Source organism: Rhinolophus sinicus, chromosome 7, assembly GCF_057876585.1.
Source record: "Rhinolophus sinicus isolate RSI-liver-muscle chromosome 7, RSI-T2T, whole genome shotgun sequence".
NCBI lineage: Eukaryota > Metazoa > Chordata > Mammalia > Chiroptera > Rhinolophidae > Rhinolophus > Rhinolophus sinicus.
In genome coordinates, this window is record NC_142507.1 from 42,614,973 (window position 1) to 42,639,364 (window position 24,392).

The 24,392-nt window shown below is 44.9% G+C and overlaps 2 protein-coding genes across 4 annotated transcripts in view; both read right to left on the reverse strand.

Moving 5' to 3' along the window:
- Positions 1-24,392, reverse strand: part of PSRC1 (proline and serine rich coiled-coil 1) — a 97,281-nt gene that overhangs the window by 23,910 nt on the left and 48,979 nt on the right. The window lies entirely within an intron of this gene.
- The window catches only part of SORT1 (sortilin 1), a 59,204-nt gene continuing 35,078 nt past the window's right edge, over positions 267-24,392 (reverse strand). For 2 of the 3 annotated variants that reach the window (XM_074318968.2, XM_074318970.2), the window contains exons 7-20: positions 23,899-23,948; positions 22,895-23,025; positions 20,055-20,199; positions 19,066-19,221; positions 17,338-17,444; positions 14,620-14,722; positions 14,114-14,282; positions 13,345-13,535; positions 11,264-11,453; positions 7,783-7,899; positions 6,806-6,914; positions 5,368-5,474; positions 4,961-5,084; positions 267-4,745 (exon numbers count right to left, since the gene is read on the reverse strand). In XM_074318968.2, the coding sequence (XP_074175069.2) occupies positions 4,731-4,745; positions 4,961-5,084; positions 5,368-5,474; positions 6,806-6,914; positions 7,783-7,899; positions 11,264-11,453; positions 13,345-13,535; positions 14,114-14,282; positions 14,620-14,722; positions 17,338-17,444; positions 19,066-19,221; positions 20,055-20,199; positions 22,895-23,025; positions 23,899-23,948 (1,714 nt within the window). In that variant the 3' untranslated portion in view covers positions 267-4,730. The remainder of the gene's footprint in view (positions 4,746-4,960; positions 5,085-5,367; positions 5,475-6,805; positions 6,915-7,782; positions 7,900-11,263; positions 11,454-13,344; positions 13,536-14,113; positions 14,283-14,619; positions 14,723-17,337; positions 17,445-19,065; positions 19,222-20,054; positions 20,200-22,894; positions 23,026-23,898; positions 23,949-24,392) is intronic. The other variant, XM_074318969.2, reaches the window with a different exon arrangement.

The following is a 24,392-nucleotide window of genomic DNA, read 5'->3' on the forward strand; positions in this document are numbered from 1 at the left end:
AAACCTGAGAAGGTGGGTGGGATGGGTCAGACTTTCTGGGGAGAAGAAAGCTGGTCTGACAAATACCCATGGGAAGTGGATCGTTATGAGCACAGAGAGGAAGAAGAGAGTGAGTAGTTTCACTCATACATGGTCCAATACCTTCCATGCTATAAATGCACAGTCCTGGCTCTTTAATTGGCTTATTTGCTGGTTTGGTTTGATTGCGGAAGCTAGAACACGGGAAAAGCTATGTTAACACATGGCAGCTTAGTCACTTCAGCAGGTCAGGTAACAAAGTCCCAGTGTGTTTTATTTCTAACCCAAATATTGCAAATATACAGAAAATTACCAGTACAAAGTTAAACACATCCAGATTTATTTACACAATGCTAAAGAAATTTGAGTTTTATTTCCATTTTGTGGAAATTTTATTATGGGGTCTGGCTTTGTTGTGTAACTGACGGGTCATCGAGACTTGATTATTCCACCTCACATGCAATTTTCTGTCCCGAGGGAACAGAAAACTGGTTTTGTAACGCACATGCAGTAATGATCTTAATACTGCTTTACACTTTCGTAGGAAGGCAGTTGTCCCACAGCTTGGGGAAAAGGCAGAGTAGAGAAGAGGGAAGGACCATGCGCAGAAAGGGAACAGGGGACGAGAGCGTGAACGACAGGCACATGGGGGCCCTGAGCAGTTCTGTGCACAAGGAGGAGGAGGGTCCGATCAAACCCTCCTTCCGAGACGTCCAAACACGGGAGGTGGGCGGTCATCAGGGAACATTCAAGTCACCTGACCACAAACCGAGGCCATGCAGAGGATGAGGACGGCATTAAAGATTTGGGACGTATCAATAAATCATTACCATGTACACTATACAGTTTATACATGTATATATGTACATATATATAAAGATACAGATTAGCTTATGTTATTCTCTATAAACAAGGATGCTTAAGAATGTACTGGTGTGAAAAAATGCATACAGCAAGCTGTTGCAGACAATTTCAAATTCATGTTCTGATTCTTGTTCTAATGCGACGTAACCAAGAAGTCAACATGCTCCTGCTACTTCGGTTCTCCTCCAGGAGGGCAAGGCCTGGGCTCCGCGCAGGCAGGACGGTGCTCCCAGAGCTGCCTGAGCTGGGCAAACTGGAGGCAGATGGAACACAAACACTGGCCCCTGCTGAGTGCCAGTGCTGAAAGGCTGGCCCTCCCTGTCACTCCATCATGTGGCAAATCTTAAAACTTTGGTTTTGTTCAAAGGATATTTAAGTCCATGTTTATTTTCCTGCTCAAGGGAAGGTAGTAGCAAAATGGAAAAGCTGAATCTCTTCCTACGTTAGAGCCAAGCATCCAGGTTTCGTACAGGATGAGGGGCTGTACCAGCAACGAGCAGGGCGTGCTCTGAGCCGTAGGGGCAGGGCTCTTCAGAGCTCTCCTAAAAGGAAGTCTCTTTCCAGGATGATTTGCCTGGAAAATAAAAAAAATGACTGAAGCCAAACCAGCCCTGCCCCCTGGGGTGGGTGTGGACGAGCCTGCACTCCACTTTGTATCCTGGTGTCATGACAAAGGCCATGGGAGAAGCAGCAGGAGCTGGATGGAGGTGGCCAGCACAGTACTGATCTGTTAGGGATGGAAGGCCAGCTTGGGCATGTAGAGGCCCAGAGGCAAACCTACGAGTGAGAGACACACACTGGAACGCCTGTGCAGAGGCAGATGGCAAATGCTAAGTTTCAGTTATGGCTAAACTATTGAATCTTCTGAGCCCAACCTAGAGCGGCCACACCCTCTAAACACTTTGATTCTTCTAAGTGCTGTTGCCATTCAATTCATCATTCAATTCATGGGCGCATCTGTGGTCTCGTGTCACTACAAACCAGAACCCCCCTCAGGTCCAAGACACCTATCCACAGAGCAGGAAAAATGGCCAGTTCTCCACCTGGATTTAAGAACTCAGAACACTTTGGATGGTCTGATATGTCCAACCTATCTTACGATGCCAAATTCTATCACTGAAACCTCCAGAAATAATCTCTCTGATACCAACAAGCCTGGGACTTTCCACAATGATACGTTATGCTTTACTTCCAAAGATAATGCTCCTAACTTAACATCGGTAAGACAAAGTCGAAATCTGTTTTCCTTCGATGCTGTCATCGATTTAGGCTGTTTTACTCACTGGCTGAGGGCATCCACTTGTGAGCAAGCAGGCTGATGCAGAAACGGAATGAGTCACGCTTGCTAGCAGTCCCCAAACCAACCGAGCAAGCTTAGCCAGCCAGGGACAGGAAACAAGCAGACTGGAGATTCCACTCCTGCACTCTTGGAACACTGACCCTCAGTGAGGTGAGGGGCAGTTTCTAATCACATATTCAAAGTATCATCACTTTTGTTTCCAGCCATGACGAACAGGAGAATACAATTTTCTGTTTACCAAGGTGGCAAGAGGGCGCTCAATGCTGCTCTGAGACAAATGCCACTGATCCCTGCCCTACAGAACAGCAAGTCATCTGTCAGGAAGAAGCCCTGCCACTTGCACGCATAAAAATGCTCAGGAGTTCTGAAGACGACCAACCAGGATTGCTCGTAACACACCAAAGACCCTGGACAATCTACTCCATTTTTGTACCTCAGCTCCATCTCCTAAAAAAATGGGATTACAACCCCTGCCTTTTTTTTTAACCTCACAAGAATGTTGTGAGGTTCAAATGACATAATGCAAGTGAAAGTGCTCTGAAAATCCCAGATTCACCATCAACAAAGAGCCCTATTCTTATATGGTTGGAGAATATTAACTTTCCATCTGAAAACTGATGAGAGAACCAACAAGTACCGGCACACCTACCCAGTGAGTATACGCTGAGAGCAAAGGGGGAAGCGTAAGTAGGTCTTGTCTGGGCATCAAATTCACTGCGGGCAGGAGGTGAGGGTGTCCAGGACAGAGGCTGACATTGGATCACTTGTGAGCTGGTTAATCTTTGGAATTATTTTTAACTTAAAAAAGATGAAAAATGAATGCGCTTTTCCTAAAAGACTAGTGTTCTCTGGCTCTAACAAATATTAATTCTCTTCACAAAACCTGCCCTAACTTTATTTACTAACTGAAGCTCCCTGATTCATTTCATTTTACTGCAGTTTCAGAGTCTCTAAATTCTCCACCCACTCCCACCCCCACTTTCCCTGCTGCTGTTCATCTATTCTGGTGAGGAGAGAATTTGGTCATCTGCTCTTGCATTCTGACAAAAGCTAATTTGGCACATTTACTTTTTACTGATTTTCTAGCCATAAAATGAACTAGCAGCAAAATGGCAGTTACCAAAGAAAGTCCCAATCATAATTATTGGGAGAAACTGTGACCAGCACAGTTGGTATGCTAAGACCAAAAATGTACTATACTATATCCCTGTATAGCAAATATTCAAGCTGTGTTAAAATGAATTATTGCAGCTTTCCATTACTATATGGCCACCCAAAAATCCACCTCACTATATTCTATATTTGAAAAAATGTCAAATGGAAAACTCACTTTAAAATACGAACTTAACATATCACACAAAACATCGTCTACACTGGAAGTTCTCAGTTGGTTCAGCCAAGTTTCATGCCAATACCTTACTTGGCAAAGCTGGGAAAAAGAGGTGAGGAGGAGAGCCTGGTAATAAAATTCTGATTTTTAAAGACAGCCTATAAATCTGAAAACATGTCTGGTCCTGGCTCCATGAGCAATAGCCATCTAAGGGGAAGCAAATAAGCAGCCATTCTAACGATTCACCAAAGGGCCAACACAGCAGGTAGAATGGCATATGGAAGACTCCATGTTCCGTCCTCGGGGCCTGCACCGTACATGCCACCATCAGCTCTAGGGAAGAGATCCCTCAGCTGGGCACACAGCCAGGGCAGGCCTGAACCCTGTCCTCGAGCGAGTACACTGGCACACACACAAAGCGTGGCTTGAAAGACCGCAGAAGAAGGAAGAATTCCTCCTTTAATAGGTGCTATATCTACTCAGTTCTCTGCTGCTCCCTTCTTCCTGCCCCAAGTCAAAGATATTGCCCTTTAAGTTTTCCTGATTTACTGTCTTGGAAGCACATGGTTAAGTTAGTCGCCAAAGGGCAATTAACAAGGGTACTGCCTGCTTAAACAGGGCAAAGAAAAATCACTGTGATCTATGGTCCCTGAAAAAGAAAAGAAAAGCGGGATTTGCGTGAGGAGCTGGTATGCAATGTTCTTGGAGCACGGCTGTCCCCAGACGGAGAAAGGTCACTGCAGCCTCTGTGTTCGTCTCTGCAGCTGCTTTGTGTCACCACCAGAGCCCAGGGACAGCACCGAGTACTTTGCGAGAGAGTTGATGCTGGAGCTGGCAGATGCCCTGGGGCAGGCACCAGGCAAAACATGCAAGAGTGGGATTAGTGAAGCGTTCCCTTCAAATTCCATTTCATTTCCCTTAAAAAACAAAAACAGAAAGAAAAGAGCCCATACTTTGCAAAGACAGAACTTGAAATAAGAGGTTAAAGAACTGAAAATTTCCCCTCTTCTCAGAGCCAATTGCAAGAGTGTTAGGGTTTTGCCCCCACCCCACCCCCTGCATTTCTTTAGTGGAGGTCCTTCTGGCTTTGACGGAAGCAGCAGAAACAGAGCTGGGTCCCTCGCAATGGGAAATTTATTTCCCCACGTCAGAGCCACAGGGAGTGTAAGAGGTACTGCGGTTCCATCATCCATGCTCGATCCCAGTTTCTTTGAGGAGCTATTCCAGGAGGTCCTGAAAAGACAGACATAGACCATATGTACAGACTGAAAAATTCCTATTTTGAAAGCAATTACCTCGTTTCTGGCTGACCAAGTCTTATAGTCATGAAGTTCTTGCTTCTAGCTTATTCCCTCCTTTGCCTCAGTCATAGCTTGATCACAACCAGGCAAAGAATCGCTCTTTCTTTCTGCACATCTGGACCACCCTTCAAGAAGAAATAGTCTCACCTCATCCGAGTCGTCATGATAACCACTCTTATGGGTGTGGGAGGCTGCGTCCAGAGCGTCTGCCCCGTCCACGCCATTGGCCTCTGCGTGCTGCTGTAGCACCGAGTACCGATGCACGAGGAACCTGCGGACGGAAGCCTCCGTTAAGCCCCACGTGGTGAGGAGGGCTGTGCTTCTTACGGGACTGGGGGTTTTCCGAGTTTGCACCCCACAGAATGAGTCACACACCAGGGAGCACAACCCATAGCTGGCATATGGAAAATAGAAGAGCTGAGAGATTCGAGCCTGATGTTTAAAGACCATCACTTTGGCGAGCTGGCTTCTGCCACGGGCAGACTCAACCGTATGCCGCTCGATGACTTTCTGGTTTGCATGCAGCACCTCTGAGTGACTTCCACGTTCCTTACCTTCCCCCACAGACGTATTTCTTCACAATGAGCACTCCTGCTACGACTGTGACCAGCATCAATCCCACCGTAGCCAGGATAATTGGAACAGAATTTGACTTGGAATTCTTGATAAATTAAAACACAAACAAAACATTTCAGGTGTGCATATTCTAGGGCTGAACTCAAAGAGGCTGCTCATCCGCTCACTTCTCTGAATGTCCTGCGTCTCTAGACACTTCACGACGATACTCTTCCAACCCCCAGATATCGCAGCTGGCAGAGGGTCACCAGAACCTCAGAACGGTGCAAACGCAGGGGCTTCAATGTTATTTACATGAAAGCCTTGGGAACCGCAGTCAAATGGTAATTGTGACTGTTCCCCATGACAACTGTTTATAAGTCTTAGAGCTTTGAAGGGTGGAGCAGGGAAGGGAGATTATGATAACAGTGGGCTGAAGGAATCTGCGCCAATGCTGTATCAGGAAGGCCATCATATGACACCAAGATTTATTTTTTCACTTAATTTTTGGTATGTTTTTACAAATATGCCTTTTCATATCATTGAGTGTGACCTACGTGCTTCTGGGTGGGGGACAGGGAGTGTGTGTTTTCAGTGTATCCAAGGGGAGGCTGAGCTGGATTCTGGGACAAGGTGTGTCCCTGTGGGGGAAGTCCTGTGCAATCACACACACTATTCTCTGGGGAGAGCCACCAGAAGTGAGGGCGGGGGCCCAGAGGACGCGGAACTTGCCCCCTGACGAGTACACACACCCACACATTCTTCTCTCACTGCTGTCTTAGTCCCACCTCTTGTCAGGCCCTCATCTTTTTGAAGTTAGAGAGGAGGGGACTGCAGATTGTCCAGTTCTCATTTTACAGATGAGGAAACTAGGGCCCCCAGTTTATTGACCCAAGTCACACTGCTGGTCCAGTGCCTCTTTATCAAGAAGTTTCCTCTTTACCATGTCCCTAAACCCAGCCAGATAGTTCAGTACTACAGACCTGTAATCAGCCCCAGAACTGCTTCTACATCAAAACCAGCCTATTATTACCAGTTGGTTTTTTCTTCTTGAACACAGTTGGCGCGACTCGGCAGAGCTCCACCCGGCCTTCTCCACACGCGCAAAACTGCAGCCCTTTACAGCCAACCTTCCTGAGTCTTTTTCCTAAATAACCCTGAGCCTCAGAAATTTCCTCAACTCTATGCTTCCAAGACTTGGAACAACTTTACGGAATACTATCTTTTCCCCAACAAACACATTTCCAGTAGATGAGCTTATCATTGGCTTATGTGACCCGTCCTTCACCCTAACAGTTTCCTGTGCAAAGGGAAGCCTGACAGAAGTAGTTTGGCCACTTTGTATTAAGTAATAAAATTCCTGATGCTATAATTTTGACTATTCCTGGCAGAACATGAAACTCCACTTGTACCTAAACCAGATCTATTTTAACATACCTGTTTTTCTGGACTCAAAAAGTTGCTTGTGCATTTCTTTTTCAAGTCTTTTACTTCTCGAACTGGATTCACTCCACCTTGGCATCTGTCTCCTGGAATTTTCCGGTACCTGAAAGGCAGAGAAAATTTGTTAACAGAATACAAAGATGTATTCCTGGATTCCTGCCTATTATTACATTACATTCCTACTATTATATTGTATCATACAGTCTTATAGTAAAATATTATATTCCTACTATTATATTCTATTACATTCTGTTATACAGTCTTATAGTAAAATAAGACCCCGTCTTATATATTATATTATATTAATTATTATATTATATTATATTATTATTATACCCAGTCTTATTTTACCATTTTTTATTTACTAATTTTACTATAGTAAAATAAGACTGGGTCTTATATTAATTTTTGCTCCAGAAGATGCATTAGAGCTGACTGTCTGGCTGGGTCTTACTTTCGGGGAAACACAGTGCCATCTTTCAGGCCTGGGGAGAGATCCACAGGAAGGTTTGGGGATGTTTTGTGTAGTTTCGCCTCGAACAGGCTAAGCATCCCTGGCCTTGCCGCAGGGACATGCCCACCTTTCTGCCTCAGGAGACTGTGTCAAAGAACTGTAACCTGGAAAAGCACGTTAACATGTGGTACGAAAATGGGAAGGGGAAGTGTTTATCAAGGGAGGGCGGCAACGAGGCTCCTCTCAATCAGCACTGTCTAATATGGAGACTATTTAAATCAATTCAAATTAATTCAGTTCCTCAGTCGCACTGCGGCCAATAGCCACACAGGACAAGTGGCTACTATACTGGACACAGCAGACTATAGAACATTTCCATCATCAGGAAGGTTCTATAAGGCAGTACTTTTCTAGAGTGCTCTAAAACATGGCTCAGATCTCGCTGTGGAGAGAAGAAGTTTTTCACTCTGAATAATGGTGACCCGTTTGTCACGACAAGGAAGAAAAGCCACCTCACCCGTTTGTCGTCAGGTGCTCCTCTCTGCCATACAGACAGAACTCCAGGTCGTGGCCCTTCAGCTCTGGCTGTTCCACACACTTGGAGTCATTTTCTGGGCGGAAGTAGCCAAAATCACTGCAAGAATCAGCAAAGAAAGTAGCTTTCACAGTTGCTGAAAGGTCGTAAGTGACTATCAACGAAGGTTCTATGTGGGGCGGTGGATGGTTAAGGTGCCAGTCTTGGGTTACCTGAAAGCAGCGCAGGAAGGCCTGTGCCATCTACATAGGATGCCCACTTAGGAAAACAGACATGGAGAGGGCTTAAGTGGGGGCAAAACAGCTTATCGATTGGGCCTGGCAGACGTAGGACTCAGGAGCTAGGAGCCCCAAGGCTGGGAGCCTTACACAGATGGCTCAGGCTCCGGGAAGGGAATGACTACAGCCTGCAGGGAGTAGGGACTCATGCAACTAAGACACAGAGAAACAGTGGCATCCGTGACAGAGCTAAACTCAGGGACACTTAGCAATTTTTCATTCACCTTCAAGTAAGTCATTATGTTCTTTGCAGACAGACCACGGGAGGACCTGCAAACCTCCCCTGCCTCCCCATTTCGGACCCTCTAGCTTCTCAGATGTCCTTGCCTCCAATGTGAACGTGCTGACCTGCCCTCTGCTCTCTCCTCTCTCTCCACACGCCACCCCTCTGCTCACCTCTCTTTTCCCTGAAGAAAGGACACACCGCCTCCTTTCCCAGCTACCCCTTCATGAGCATCCTGGCCCATCCGTCCTATTGCCCTGGGACCGTGCTTCATCCACAGTGTGGGAGGGACCACCAGGCCCACTCACCTGCTGGTTTCCCCTTAGCCGGCACCTGTCCTCTTTCTCCTCCTCTGTCTTACTGGCCAAATTTCTTTAAAGAACACTTTTTAATTGTTCTGTTTTACTCATTTACTTTTAATTCTGTGCCTTTCGGCTTCAACCTCTTCTGCAATCTTGAAAATGCCCGTCTGAGCCCCCCCTCCAGTCCCCTCCTCCCCCCGGCTCACTAGTCATCCAACCCAGGGGCACGCTCTCTGGCCTCACTTACTGTAACCCCCTCTTCTGCCGCACCTGACACCTGCTGCCCCTCCCCAGCCCGCTGCGCAGCTGCACGTGTCTGTCCTTCTGGTCACTGACGGCTCTCCTCTTTTCCTAATCCGTAATGCAGACACTTTCCAAGGTTCTGTAATTCATTCTCTTACTTTGTATCTGCTTTCCCTTTGTGAGCTGAACTGTTTGTTGCAATTAAAACATCCAGGTTTTACGTCTCTTGAGCTCTAACCTTCCATTTCTAAATGCCTGCTAGACGTCACAGCTAAATCCGCTGACACAACCCCAAATAAATAAAATATCCGAAACACATGGTTTTTCTCCGTCATGCCAGCCTGTCCCATCATTGCCTTATGTTTGCCCACGACACTACCCTCCTTCCCTTTAGCTCAGTTGAAAGTTTAGCCAGAACATCCCCTTCTGGACCCTATTCCCACATTTATCGCGACGACTGTGACTTCCCCTCAGGCCTATCTTCCAGCGCAGCCTTCCCCTCACACTGTCGGGCGTCCACTGGCTTTAACGACCCGCTGCTTCCCACACGCTCATGGTCAAAGCCGACAGCTCGTCAGGGCTCAGCTCCAATGCCACCTCCTCAACGAAGCTTTCTTTGACACACCTCCGTTCAGCTCTAGCTAGAACAGGCCCTCCCTTCTCAAAATCCCCGAGGCGTTTACCACCTTCTGTTTCACAACACAATTTTGTGCATCTTACCGGGAAAGCCTATTTGTTCTTTGTGCTGCCCTGTGCACAGCAAGTATTCAGTGAATATTTGGGTAATGTACAGATGCTGCCTGTACTTCAAGGTTTATCTGACAAATATTTAGGGGTGAGAGTAGGGAGAACCTAAGATGCAGAGAACACCACCCCTCCAACAGCAGAGGGAAACTGCCGGTAAAAATTTTAGGTATTCAATCCCAAATCTGAGGGAACGTCCTTTCCCACGCCCAGAGCACACACTTCTCAGGCACCTGTGACACAGTGTCCGGGCTCCGGAGCTGGACTCCAGGCTCACATCCCAGCTCCGCCCCTTCCTGGCTCAGTGGGCAAGCCGGCCGTAACCTCTCTGTACTGTCATTTCTTCCCTGTGTGAACTGGAGCTGACCATAGGACCACAGTGCCATGAGGTTAAGTGTAAGGCAGGACCGTGCCCGGTACAGTTAGTGCTCAATAAACGTCAGCTGTGTCATTGCTACCATACGATTATCAAATATAGGATGTCCTCAAGGAGTCGAGGGTTTAGTGGTGGAATCCAACCTGTACCCAACGATGAAAACACAGTAAGTGCTGTAATGGGGGTTCTGTGGGAGCCCTGACGAGGGGAAACTGGGGAAAGCTTAAAGAAGTGCTATCTGTGCGAAACACGAATCCATCAGGCTTGGGGCTTAAGCAGGGAATGTGGACTTTCCAGGTAGAGGAAGCAGCAGGGGCAGTAGCGTGCAGCTCTGAAGCATGTCTGCAAACCAGGTGAAGCTCAGTAATTAAGAGCCTCGCCTACGTGCAGTCAAGAATGGGAGACAGTCCTTAGAGTTTTGCAGTATCCGTGAGCTCTAGCCCTACGGTAACAAAATGATACAAGTGCTATTTTCCCTGTGGAAATAGAGAAGGGAGGACCCCTGGCCACTCCACCTGCGGTCTGAGAGAACATGATGGAGGAGACATGACCGCTATCTATCTGCCTCTGGTCCAGATCCTTTAGGATCCACCTTTCCCTCCCGTCAGTATATTTCTGCAGGTGACGAGTTCCATAAAGCCACTGCCTGTGATGTGAAGTCGTCTCCTCTGACTTGCCCTAAGTGACCGTGCTGAGGCTACCCAGGGACTCCCTTGCCCTTGTATAACCCCCATACCAGCCACATAACTGATACTTAAATTTGGATGGTCCTGAACTCTAGGGAGTTCACCGTGATGGCCTCTAAACCTTAAGGGACATAGGGACCATAAATATACCGATGTCACCTCGTGTCTCAGGACATAAGCCCACTCTCTCTGCTTTTAGTCCTGCAGATGACCCAACACCTAGCGTCCTACATGCCGAACTCAGGCTGTCGGGCTTTCTGCTAAAGTCCAATGCCCTCTTAGCTCCTGTACCACTTTTCTTTGTGTTTTTGTCCTATCATCTTCTGTTTTTTAAAATTTTCTTCCTCCTTATATACCTTGTTCCTTCCTACCATTGTTAAGTCAGAATTTCTGGGGGTTGTTGCTGGTTTTGCCCAATAATTAACTGCTCGATATGATATTATCTGTCCAATTATTAACAACTTTGGCTCTGTCTCTGTGCCTCAATTTCCTTAATAAGAAGCAGTTCTCCACTCTTGGGGAAGAAAAAGATTGAAACACTTTTCAGCCTTATAAGACAACTGGATTCCATCTCCCCCAGACGGGAAAAGGGCTGACAGGGACGCTGATACCAGAGGAAGTCCTCCAGGGAGCAGAGACAGACGGATGGCTGCTTGGTCACCACATAGTCCCGACCATTCTGACAGACGGATGACTTGCGCAGTCGTAGGAACTGTTCTTTATAGCCTAGGATGCAGCCGTCTCCATAATCCCCGGGGTCTGTGGAGTGCGCCAGCCATATGGTGTAGTCCTTCTCTTCACCTGAAGGAAAGACAGAATGTTCGGGAAACTGCATGGCACAGAACCCGCCCACATGATGCAGCTGCCAGGCTATAGGAAGAACAGGGACAGGAAAAGTGGGTCTGTCTGACTCAACCTACCCCTTCATTTTGGAACTGCAAACCATAATTAATTAGTTAGAGCCTACTAGCGATTAGCATTTCCTCATACCAAAGGAGGGTCATTTGCATCTCACCACTCATTTGGGTATTAGGAAAACCCTTATTTGTTTGGAAGTGGGAAGCTGGACAGACGACCTCAAGGATTCCTTCCAAACTGAGAGGCTGCTGTCTGTGTCTTGTACACCGGTGCCCTCAGCCAGCAGGAGCTGTCAGAGGTCAGCAACCAGATGTTTCCCTTTAGGACAAGACACCAATTAGCCAAAAACATGGGTTCAATTTCACTATGGGTTAGTTTGCTTCAAGCAGGAGGGAACACATTCTTTCTAGACTTTTAACTCTAGTCGACTGGCTGTCGAATGACGATTCTGACAAGTCAACCTGGCTCATATCGTCTCCTCACTCCTGGAAAAATGACTCAGAGGCTGTGGCCTGAACACTGTGGATTAGGGTTTATCCTTTGCGACATGAAGACCAGCACAGAGCCTGTTAGAGAACAGGCGCTTAACAAATCTTCTAATGATGTGAAACTATAGGATAACTGTGGCTGCCTGCTGGAGGAAAACTCATACGCCAGCTCCTTTACAGCCGATTTAATGAATTTAAACAACGATGGCTCCAGTATTAAATCATGTTTAAACATCTTGTAGAAAAGTAAGGTCCAAACGAGTGCTTCTGTTTCCTCCAGGAGTCACTGAATTAACATTCTGAGGAAATGGACCCATAATACAGTCTAATAATAGGACCAAAATTCAACCAAAGTGGCTTAAAACCTTAAGTCTTGTATGATATTATGCCAACAAATAACTACAGGTCATAGGATGGTCACCTCTTCTCCAGTTTTTTCTTTTCTCCTCCATAGTTTTCAGTACAATACCAGCATCCTTGGTTCTGGGGCCTGGGTTTGCTTGTGATTCTTGCAATGAACATTGTAACTCCTTTTCCGAAGCCATTTTTCTGGGCCTGTAACATGCCTTCTAGATTGAAGTTACAGAGCTCTGAAATGGTCAATGTGGGCTTCACACCTACTCAGTAGCCATCCTAGAGCCTCGCCTGTGACTGATATTAAAGCCAAAGCTCTGCAGGAAAACTTCCTTACTTATCAACATTTTGGGAAGTGGCACAATTAATTAGGTGCTCTTTGCAACCCACTTTCCTCTAAAGTTTCCTCTTTATAGTTATGCTATACTGAGGGGTGGAAAACCCTGAAAATGTTATGAAATAATTTTAGACAAACGCAAGCATGCATTATCCTTATAAGCAGAAAAAGTCTCATAAAATGCTACAGAAACCTAACAGTGCAAAGCTGCATTTTCCTATGTGATCGCTGTAGCTACATGTGGCTGGTCTGAATTGAAATTTATTATAAGGATAAGCGTAAAATATACACCAGATTTTGAAGACTTAGTTAGAAGAAAAAGAATGTAAAGTATTTCATTGATAATTTTTAATATTGCTTACATGTTAAAATGACATTTTGGATATATTGAGATATTATTAAAATTAATTTCACCTCTTTTACTTTTATAATGCAGTTGATTTGAATTACATATATGGCCCTCATTTTTTGTTTCTCTTGGATAGAGCTCATCCAAAGAGGGAGCTGCTTTTCTGATACCATTCCACACGGAACATCTTTCAACCCTCTTTCATAAGAATTTTCTTCTTTCAGCAAGAAGAAATTAAGCTGAGGTGGTTATTTAGAAGAAGGGGCTTACAAGTTTCTGGTAGAAAAGGTCAAAGGCGACACTCACAGTTCCTTTCGAGGAGATCTTTGAAATCAATGGTGTAGGAGACCCACTGCCGAGTGAGGAAGGGTTCTGTGAAGCCCCAGATGCTGACATTCATGGATCTTGCTCCAGGCTCTGAAGCCAGGCCGGTGAAGTAGATGGGTGCCCTGGTGAACGTGTAGGTTTGCCAGCACTGACCTTCATCTGTGGAAAACCTGAAATCCCCGCCAGAGAGAGATCATGACTGAGGACACTTAAGGGAATATCAGGAAACCACTCTGGCTTTTTGATCCCAAACCTGAGAAAAACCCTCATATTGAGATGGCTTACTGACTGACAAATATATCGATTTTTAATGCCTATAGTTAACAGGGTAGGGGAAAGGGGTTCATTCAGAGAGTATAGAAGAACATGCCTTTATAAAAATTCTTTCAAAAGAAAGAGGGTAGTGACTATGCAAAAATGGGCTTCCAAATCAAATACAGAAATTATTTTTTAAGAACTTGTGCTTAAGGAGTCATTACCCATCCAGAATGCATGAACATTTCCGTAATATTTTTGTGGAAAGAATATTTTTACAAGTGACAAAAAGTGTTAACTAGAGGGAGTCAGAGGAAAAAGCAAAGCCATTTAATCTGAGTTCCTCTCAACATAATCCCTTCAAGAATCTTCCCTATGGTTCTGCAGAATGCACAAATTTGAGTGATGGTCAGTAACTTTCCCCAACAAACTGGAAACCTTCCCCAGCTGCGGGCTGTGCAAATCGTGCGGGTGGAGCCGAGCTCATGCATACTTAATCACATTGATAGGATGGCTGCTGTGCTCCACGGCCACCAGGATGCCTCCGGAATCCAGGATGGTGTAATAGTGGGGTCCTTCCAGCATCTTCGCCCAGGAGTAACCCCCATCATCGGAGATATACACATCTGGGATCATCACCGAGATGGCATCCCCCACGCTACCTGCAACACAACCCCCATCTCCTTAGCACAAATCAGCAATGGAACAGAAAGGATTTGCTGCCAAGAGAATAATTTTGAATGAATTTATTATTTCCCATCATGCTTCGTGTGATAGGAAAAAAGGCCACTGAAAATTTGGAAAAGTGGGAAGTCATGTTGCTTTCTATCATGGGAGCCTATGAAAAACCCCAAGTACCATTATTATACAAGAAATTCTACAAAGGACGGTAAAAGCCACATAATGCTGATTTTCTCACAGGGTTCAAGGCTGTGACTGAGTTTCAGTGTGGTCAGCTACTTTTTCCTGTGGAGGGGAGGGAAGGGGAGGGCTGCTTACCATGGGCAATGACTATGCCGACAGCATTAGGCTCTGAGAGGGGGGGCATTGGAACGTTTAGTTTCTGGGAGATGCTGTAGGAAGCATGAATATGAAGGCTGCACTGTGAAAAGAAACCAAAGGAGATTAAAACCAAAGGCACAATTTTTTACTAATCCCACAGAGCCTTCTAATAAAACTTTGAACCTACCCAGACCTTATGGGATACTCCTTTTTAAAAAAATTATTGTGATAAAATACATATACCATAAGATTTACCATCATAACCATTTTTAAGTGTACAGTTCACTAGCATTAAGTACATTCACACTGTTGTGCAACCATCACCACCAACCATTTCTGGAACTTTTTCATCCTGCAAAACTGAAACTCTTTACCCATTAAACAATAACTCCCCCTTCCCCCACCCCCAGCCCCTAGCAACAACCATTCTATTTCCTGTCTATGCATGACTACTCCAGGTACCTCGTATACGTGGGACCATAGAGTATTTGTCCTTCTGTGACTGGCTTATTTCATCCAGCATAATGTCCTTAAGGTTCATCCATATTACAGCATCTGTAAGAATTTCCTGCCTATTTAAGGCGGAATAATAGCCTATTGCGCGCGTATCCACCACATTTTGTTTATCCACTCATCTGTCAGTGGGCACCTGGATTACATCCATGTTTCGTCTCTTGTGAATGATGCTGCTATCAACATGGGGTGCATATATCTCTTTAAGACTCTGTTCAATTCATTTGGATATATACCCAGAGGTGGAATTGCTGGATCATATGGCAATTCTGTATTTAATTTTTTCAGGAACCACCATACTGTTTTCCATAGTGGATGTACCACTTTTCACTCCCACCAACAGTGTACAAAGCGTTCCAATTGCTCCACCTTCTTGCCAACACTTATTTGTTACTTTTATTTTTTGATAGTCGCCATTCTAATGGTGTGAGGTGATCTCTTGCTGTGGTTTTGACTTGCGTTTCTCTAATAATTAGTGATGCCAAGCATCTTTTCATGTGATTATGGGCCATTTGTATATTTTCTTTTGAGTTTTTTTTGTTGTTGTTGAGTTATAAGCTCAGTGGAATATTCTTGATTCTGAAATACATTAGTACATTTGGGAGCAAATTACGCAATTATTTTCTCATGTGTAATCTGTCTTAGTTTATTTTATTCCTGCATTACACCAAAACCTCTGATCAATATTTAAAGTATGATTCCACACAAATAAATATGATGAACGCCTATCGTATTTCAGATACTGTACAAGATGTGGTGGTGATTAGAAGTAAGACCGAGTTCTGTCTTGAAGAAATATTTCTCAGAATCTAGTTGAGGTATAAAGCAGAACTAAAGTCAGTGCTTTAAAAGAGGTTTAAATTAGCTAAAATGTTAATTTTATGTCATGTATATTTTACTGCAATACAAGATCCAAGCAAACTATTAATGAAATGAACAAGAATGACTAGTCCTAACTGAAGGTGGGCAGTGAGGATGGTTAGGATTTCCACGGATCCTAATGAATGGGGGTCGGGGAGATGGGCACGGCTTCCCCGGGAACAGCATGGGCAGGCCACAGAGGCACAGGTACATACGGGGTGTTCACGGAGCAGCAGAGGACGACAAGGGGTACGTCTGTGACCAAATGAGCAATGACAAGGAAGAGGCAGAAGAGAGCCTGACGGGAGGACAGGACCTGCGTTACCAAGTCACCGCCTTTACTCACAGCAAAGGGGAGCCATGAAAAGCATTGAGGAGAGAGAGGCGTGGGCGTGTGAGGCTGGCAAGACGAGGAAGGAGGCCCCTGTACCGCCCAGGCTTAAAGTGAGGAGGGCAGGCCCAGGCCCAGGCCATGGCCGAGGGATGGGAAAAAGGAAGCAGAGGGACAGAGACCTAACAGCATATACGCGTATGGGGCAATGGGACAGAGAGCATTGGGGGTGGTGTAGGTACAACTTCTCTCACACTGAGGCTCTTTAAATAAAACAAAAACCCTGTCTAGAACAGCATATCAGCCACAGGTATTCTGCGGAACTACCAACACTGTCATTTTTTGAAGAAAACTCTTAGCGTTCCCCTAAGCTCCTCTCAAATTCTGAGTCACACACAAAGCTTGTTTTCCTTTTCTTTTGTTCTTGCCTGTCAAGACTTGTCGCTCCTGGAATCCAGGATCTCCTGGAGCAACACCTCTGTATTTCTAGTTCTCAGTCTTTCCTCAGAAGGGTCGGCTCCTGCTTTCACATGCACGGCCAGGTCACCACACACCACCTGGCTCTGTGGCGCCCCGGCCGGCCGAGGGGAAGAGAAGGCCAAGTTCTCTTCTATTTGTTTCTCGCCAGCGTGGCTCTGCACTGCTCAGAACGGCTGGCTATCTATGGTTTTTGTAGATTCCTAACATCTCACAGCTGTCATGCTGACTCCTCACTAATCACTGGCCCATCTGTCCATTCTGTTTTCAGTCAGCAGTTTATAATCAAACACAAATTGGTGCCCTCAGTTTTGTTTTTACTTAGAAGACGAATAATCCCCAGTATTTTGGCCTTTCTTCACAATTCCTATTTCCTACTTTCTGAGTTTAGTTTCATTACTCTCATTTCCAAACTTTCCACCTTTCCCTGTGAACCCTAACAAAACGTCATTGTTCACAAGCCTGGCACAGGAAGGGCAGAGCAGAATGGCTGCTTTGCTCCAAATATATAGGACAACTGCAAGAAGACAAACCTTGTTCTTATTTTTTGCTGTGGCATCACATTCACTGTTTTCGGGCTTCTGTAGGTGCTCCCACCTCCCTCCTTGGTCAAACGTGATCATGGTCTGGATAGAATTATCTGAATGAGAAAAGAATGACATTGAGCAGGATACACAGGAAGCAGCCTATTAAATTCAGTTTATTATTGCAGAACTCTCTCCTGAGACTATATAGCACCATTATAACCCTGGAGTCCTGTCAGCTTGTGACCCCCAACAAAACGGCTCAGTGTCGGTGAGTAACTGAGCAGCACTCTAAACATGACATCCAAAGAAGGCTTCCCACCTGAACAGGACCCAACTGATTCCAGAAATCATCTAGACTGGCACTCTTAAAAAAAGATACTTTTTATCTCCTTACTAACACATACTGATGTCCATTCTCCTTTCTTGCCTGCTTGTCTTAGAAGTAATATGTACATGGGGAAGGCACCCTCGTCTTCACTCAGATAAGGCCATGAAACTGGGCTTGTTTTAGGGAATCTCAAGATTTGAATGTATGTGCCCAAGTCTGAATTAATAATTCCTAATTCTTGTCTCTCCATTACCCCGTATCCTATCTCTCTTACCCCCTTTTTTTTTTTCTCATGTCTCTTCCCCATTCTCTATTTTCAATGACATAAACTGTTGCAGATTTAAATTCAGAGATGATATGCTTTAAGTCTTTCAAGGAAAATCAAACAAGAAGGCAAATGAAGGAAAATTCATTTTTTCAATAAATATTTATTATGTGCCCACTATGTGAACATTGTTTTAAGCCTTTGGGAATTTTTCAGTGAACAAAACAGAAAAAGAAAACTCTGTGAAATATGCATTCCGGTGGGTGAGACAGACAAACACTAGTGCTGTAAAGAGTAAATTATATAGTATGTTAGAAAATAAGTGCTATGGAAAGAACTTGCACAGCTAAAGGGGGAGTAAGAGTGTGTGTGTGAGTGGGGGAGGGCAGACTGAAATTTAAAATAGGATAGTTGGGGCAGGTCTCATTCAGAAAGTAAATATGAGCAAAGGCTGGGAGGAGGGAGGTGTCAGCCTGGCAGCTATCTGCGGAAACGGAGAGGACAGTCAAACCACGGTGTGTGAACCTGGCATGTGTCAGGACTGGCCGAGAGCTGGAGTGGCTGGAGGAGCGTGAGCGAAGGGGAGGAGAGTTGGAGGTCAGGTCAGGGAGGAAACGGGGCCAATGTCACCTAGGACCTTGCAGACCACTGCAAGTTCTTTAGAAAATAAAAACAAACATCCCCTACCTCCTACCAAAAAAATAAATACACAAAACCCTACGAGTCTTTTACTTTAGAGTCATGTGTTTATTTGTATAAGTGGGCTTTAGTAAAGATAAAGTGCAGAACCACTGAACAGAACGCAAGAAGAACCTTGGCTGGCTGCTGCTACGCCCTCCGCGAAGAGAAAAGCAGGAAGCTGTTCAAACGTAGCCTCATTCAGTCGGTCTGAACCTCCCAATACAGAAGACTTAGTTTACAAACTAAACATAGAACCCCCAAAATACTTCTTTCTACCTGTGGATGCTTTGCTCTTTCTTAGTTCTACTTATCAGAACTTATTTAAAGAAAAGAGCCAGAATTTACATGCGTCGGCTGTGGGCTACGTAAGCAACATTACTGGGGGGACTGGACCATCACTCTCCCCAAAAGCCTCAACTCCCAACGCGTTCTGCTGACGGACCGCTGTGCCCAGGCTCACCTTCTGAGAGCACACTCGTTATGTAGACCCCGCGGAGGGAGGTCACATTGGTGAAGTCTGTCTCGCCACCTGTGGTGGTGTAGAGATGTCGGTCCAAGGACTTGGAATAGACAATGCCTCGATCGTCTGAGGTAAAGATGGTGCCAAATCCGGTATCTGAAATCGGCAAACAAACAAAAACACTAAGTCTTGGGAGGGAGCAGAGAGACAACAATAGTCGAACCATGACTGAATGACTGCACATTAGCCAACTGGCTCGCTTCATGATGTAGACGGAAACCTGAGAATTAAAGAAGGTTCGATATGCAAGATCTTCATGTCCATCTTTAATTCCAGGACCCAGCTTAGTGCTTGGAATATGGTAGACGCTCAGTTTGTTGAATGAATTAATCAGATATTATAGAAAAGCTCTACCCAACTATATTGTGGTGGCAGAGATACTGTATTTAGATTTATATCTTACACATCTCTAACTCTTTAGAACAATGCTTCTCAAACTATCTGTGGTGAAGGAACAATTTTTAAATTTCCATTGTGTCACAAACCAATGCTTTTGTAAAACATAATCAAATTAGTCATTAGCAAAATGAAATACAAAAGACAGACAAAATATATTCATCAACTCTTTTATCATTAGAGTCAACAGACACAAAATTACTTTGTCAAATGGCTTGTAAGAGTTTCTAAGTGCTTGCTCTCACTTTATCCTTATTTGGTAACAGAGTCTGCAAATCGGTACCAATCCTCCAGCCATTCTTTGAGCAGCATTGCTCCAGAACACTTGGACACACATACACACCATATAACGTCAAAATAAGTGGCCTTTTAAACAGAGGCTCCATTTATCTCTAAGACAGAATATGCAGTAGGACACTAATGAATTCCTAGTAGTAAGACGAAAAACCTACACATAAGAAGAAAACCTACTCAAAGTGGGACTTGAAACTTAAATCTATGAATTCGAGGCTGGGCCGCGGGGAAGCTCTTACCGCCGGGCTCATCCACGTGCATGAACACCATGTCATCATTAGCTGCCAGAATAGAATAGAACTGTTCCTGCCCCACGGAGGGGAGCTGGGCCATGCTCCACGTGTCCCCTTGGTCTGTTGACACATGAATCCTTCTTGTTGTATCCTGGAACAAAGGCCAACATTTATCTTTTTAACTTTCCGCCAAGGTGCCATGTGTAGGGACATAATAGGAACATTATAAATAATTACACGTATCATTATCCATTTCCTCACTGGGTACAATTGTTATAAACCAAAGGTCCCATTACCAACTAGCAAAGCAATTTCTAACCTCTAGCAAAGTTGCCGGCAATGGGGACAATCCATTCCATTGTGAGTAAGGCTATCCTGGCTCCCTCTTTGGATTCTTCATTCTGGTGTGGCCGTAACATACTAGCCTCCCAACCTCTGACATTCCAATTTCCTTCAGTAGAGCCAAGGGTGTGATGGGAGCATCATATATTTGGCATTACAGCCCTTCATGTACACTTACTTGCTCAGATAATTCTTAAAATGCTGATTGCTGCATAAAGGTTTGGTCCCTATGAGATAGTCCTAGCATAATCCAAAGAATTAGATAATTAAGGGTCTAGAAAATGAAGCTGAATCCCATGCTTGGGAGATTTCAAGGGAAGTCGGATGTGACACATCTCAGAGCTGCCATAACGAGGGGAATGTGCACAGGCTGGGAAGAGGCCAAGGAGGTCAGAAATTAATAAAAGGAAGCTGATCAGGGAGTATTTAGCTGCTAGAAGGAGTCTGTTAAGGATGCAATTAACACCTACTTTCTGACAAACAGTTTAAAATAGCTACTAGACACAATTAGGCATGGCACAAGAATTAGTCCCAAGGCCTCTTTATGTTAAATACTCTTTAAAGTTCAGTGACAAGTATATTTACCTTATTTTTCTCACTTATACCTTTGAATGTTTACTTTGAATCTTACTCTATTATAGCTAGAAACTAGAGTTCAAAAGCACAGAGTGGAATTTTAATTCTGTAAGACAGGAACAGTGTCGTGTAGGCGGCTACCTGTGGAATCACATAGTCTGATTTCCACCAGGGCTCCACCTCTGTGTGGCCCTCGGCAAGTTACTCAATGTCCTCAAATAAAAATCAAGATAACAGCATTAGCTTATAGGGTTGTTGGGGGAATTATTATAATGTCACTGAGGGAGTTACCTGTAGTTACTGTGTCTGCTTCCCCATCTCCAGTTCTCTCTGAATCCACTCTGATCAGTCTTTTAACCTCAGTCTCCAGTGAAACTGCTCTGCCAACTCCAGTGGCTAATTCTCAGCACTCCTCTAACTACAATAACTCAACATTTCAGTTGAGTTTAACACAGCTGATCACTTTCTCCTTCTTGAAATCCTCTTTTCGCTTGGCTCTTGTGACATGGCACCGTCCTGTTCCCCTGTCTCACTGGCCCCTCCCGCCCGCCTTCTCTGCTGGGTTCTCCGTCTCTCTCCAGCCTTTCGGTGCCGTGAGCTCCAGGGCGTGCTCAGTCCTCCCACCTCTTCTCTACCTATTCATTCCTCCAGAAGATATCATCTAGTCACACGGCTTTAAACACCATATAATTTGGGGAGATTCATATATCGAAATGCTTACTTGACATTTCCACTTAGGTATCCAATAGGCACCTCATATCCACAACTGAATTCTTGATTTTCCTCTCACAAACTTGCTTCTCCTGTGGTCTCTGCCATCTTAGTCAATGGCACCACCATTCACCCAGCTGTTCAGACCAAAGACTATCAAGTTATCCTTGTTCCTCTCCTTTCCCACGATCCACACTAACCCATCAGCAAATCCTACTGGCAATACGTTTACACTATGGTATACCCACCACCTTACCGCTTGTCCCTTCCTCCACCGCTGACAGCCTGGTCCGCCCTCCCACCTCTTACACTCTTACTATAGCAGGCTCCCACTGCTCTTGCTGCTTCCCTTTCTGCTTCGTCAGACTAGTCTGCACACACCTATTCTGTCAAAAGAGAAGTTAGATTACACCATTCCCCTGCCCACAACCCTGTCACAGCTTCCCAACACAGGAAGAAGAAAAGCCAAGGTGTCCATCACGCCCTGTATGCTCTGGCTGCTGGCTCCCTCTCTTTGGACCTCACTCTGTGCTTCAGCCACACTGCCCCTTCTCACTTTTCTCTGATACGTCAAGCTCCAGCCTAAGGCCTTTGCACTTGCTGTTTCCTCAGCTGAGATGTCCACATAGCTGTGCTCTCACCTCAGGCAGGTCTCAGAGAGCCCATCGAAACCACCCCACCTACAACAGCCCTGCTCCAGTTCCTGTCACTTTCTATGTCCTTACTCTGCTTTAGATTTCTTCATAGCTTTAATAATTACCTGATACTATACTTATTAATTTAGTATCTATCTCCCCTACTTAAATATAAGCTCAGAGAACAGAACATTTATCTGTTTTGTTCACTGCTCTAGTCCCAGGACTTAAAGAGTACCGTGTGTGTGTGTGTGTGTGTGTGTGTGTGTGTGTGTGTATTAGGTAGTCAATTAATGTTACCTATATCTAATATTATTAATGGATAATGAGCAAGTGGATTGCCATGTGTGACTAAAGCCCAACCAACCACTGGATCTATCCCAGAATTCATGTGGTGACGACAGGCTGAAGTGCAGAGGAGCCCAGAAGGATCAATCAGCCTCTGGAGAAAGGACCACCCCCAAATCTTACAGTCATACAAATATTGCAAAAAGGCAAGAAACACTGACAGTACAAGTCGTAAAAGGATCTATATGCGGCCGGTTTACAGAAATATCAGGACCCAAAGAGGCACACACTCACCTTATCAGCCATCACAGAGGCAAAAAGGAAACGCCCCCCAAGACCGAATGAGTAGATTTTCACACCAATGGTTTTGAAGCTTTTCCCCAAGTCTGAAGTTCTCCATAATTCCAGTGCCCCAAGGTCAGCTTCTTAAACAAGACGAAATATTAATCAAAATTCCATTTACTGTTGAGTCTTTAGTTCAAACAACTGTTTTGGCAATGTCCTTAATGTTATAGCTCCAGCATTTGTAATCTTATGCATGTTAATCGAGTAAGAATATAAAATGATACGGCATTAAGACATAAACAGTTCACGCTTGGGTTTTATTTTTATACATGTGAGGTTTCACCCTGGACAGAAAGATGGAGTTTACTTAATTCCCGCAGAGCGCTACACGAGAACATCACAGCCCCGGCTCCTGCTTTACTTTCTTCACGACGCGGTTTGAAATGATCTTGCCCTGTTTTCAGTTGTCTTGTTTGCGTTTTGGTTTTCCTGTCGATCCTCCCACAACCCTACTTGAATTTAGTTCCATTTAGCTCCATGAGAGCAGGCCCTGGGCGTCTCGTTCTCTCCATTCTTAGAATAGGGTCTAGCACACTACTGCAGGTGCTCGAATGAATGAATGAAGTGAATTTGTTGAATGAATAAGTGAAAGATTATGCTTTGTCCTTTGAAACTGTGCCACTGACTGAAAAGCCAATGGCTCCCATCGACGAATACAATCCATGTTCACTATACGTTTCAATTTGTTATTGTTTGCAGCCTAATATTTACTTTATGTAAATACATTGCTAAGACCAAGTATACCGTCTCTGTGCGCAGCCTGCTTTCTTATTTGATCTAGGCACGGTCCAGCAACTTGGTTGTACTTTCAAGATTTTAAAAATCATTAACAGCTATTTTTAGCTATTAAAACTACAGGAGAATGGAAGGATCTTTGATGTTTCTAGCCTTACCACCCAGAATATTCTACCACAAATGGACAACACTCTCCTCTGGGACTGAAATATACTTACTGCAGGAGCCATTCACATAGGTGGTGAAGAAGATGGTGTTTTCTGATCCCCTGCAATGAGGCAAAAACAAGGGAAAAGACACGGTTCAAACCTTAATGGCTGGTGTCAGCCTTAGCCGCAAAGCTCCATGCAAGTCTAATAAGCTCCATCCACAGGTATTGGCCAGCAGCCTGCTCGGCCACTGCACACCTGATCCTTTCACAGCTCACAGCCCGGGCTCCCCACGGCCCGGTCCCAGGCACTTTTCATAGTCCACTACTTCTTTAAGTCAGCGCTCCCAGCTGATCAAACCGGTACACTCGTGTTCTCCAAATCTGCCTCTTGCATTGGCTCACACTGTTTCCTTCTTTAAATGCTTTTCTCTCGTGGAACTGAATCTTACCCTCACAATCTTCAGGCTCCAGCTTAAAATCTAGCTCCTCCAGGGAGCTTTCCCTGTCACTCCAACTAGAAGCCTTCTTTGCTGCAAACTTCTAGTGGTGATTCTCAACCAG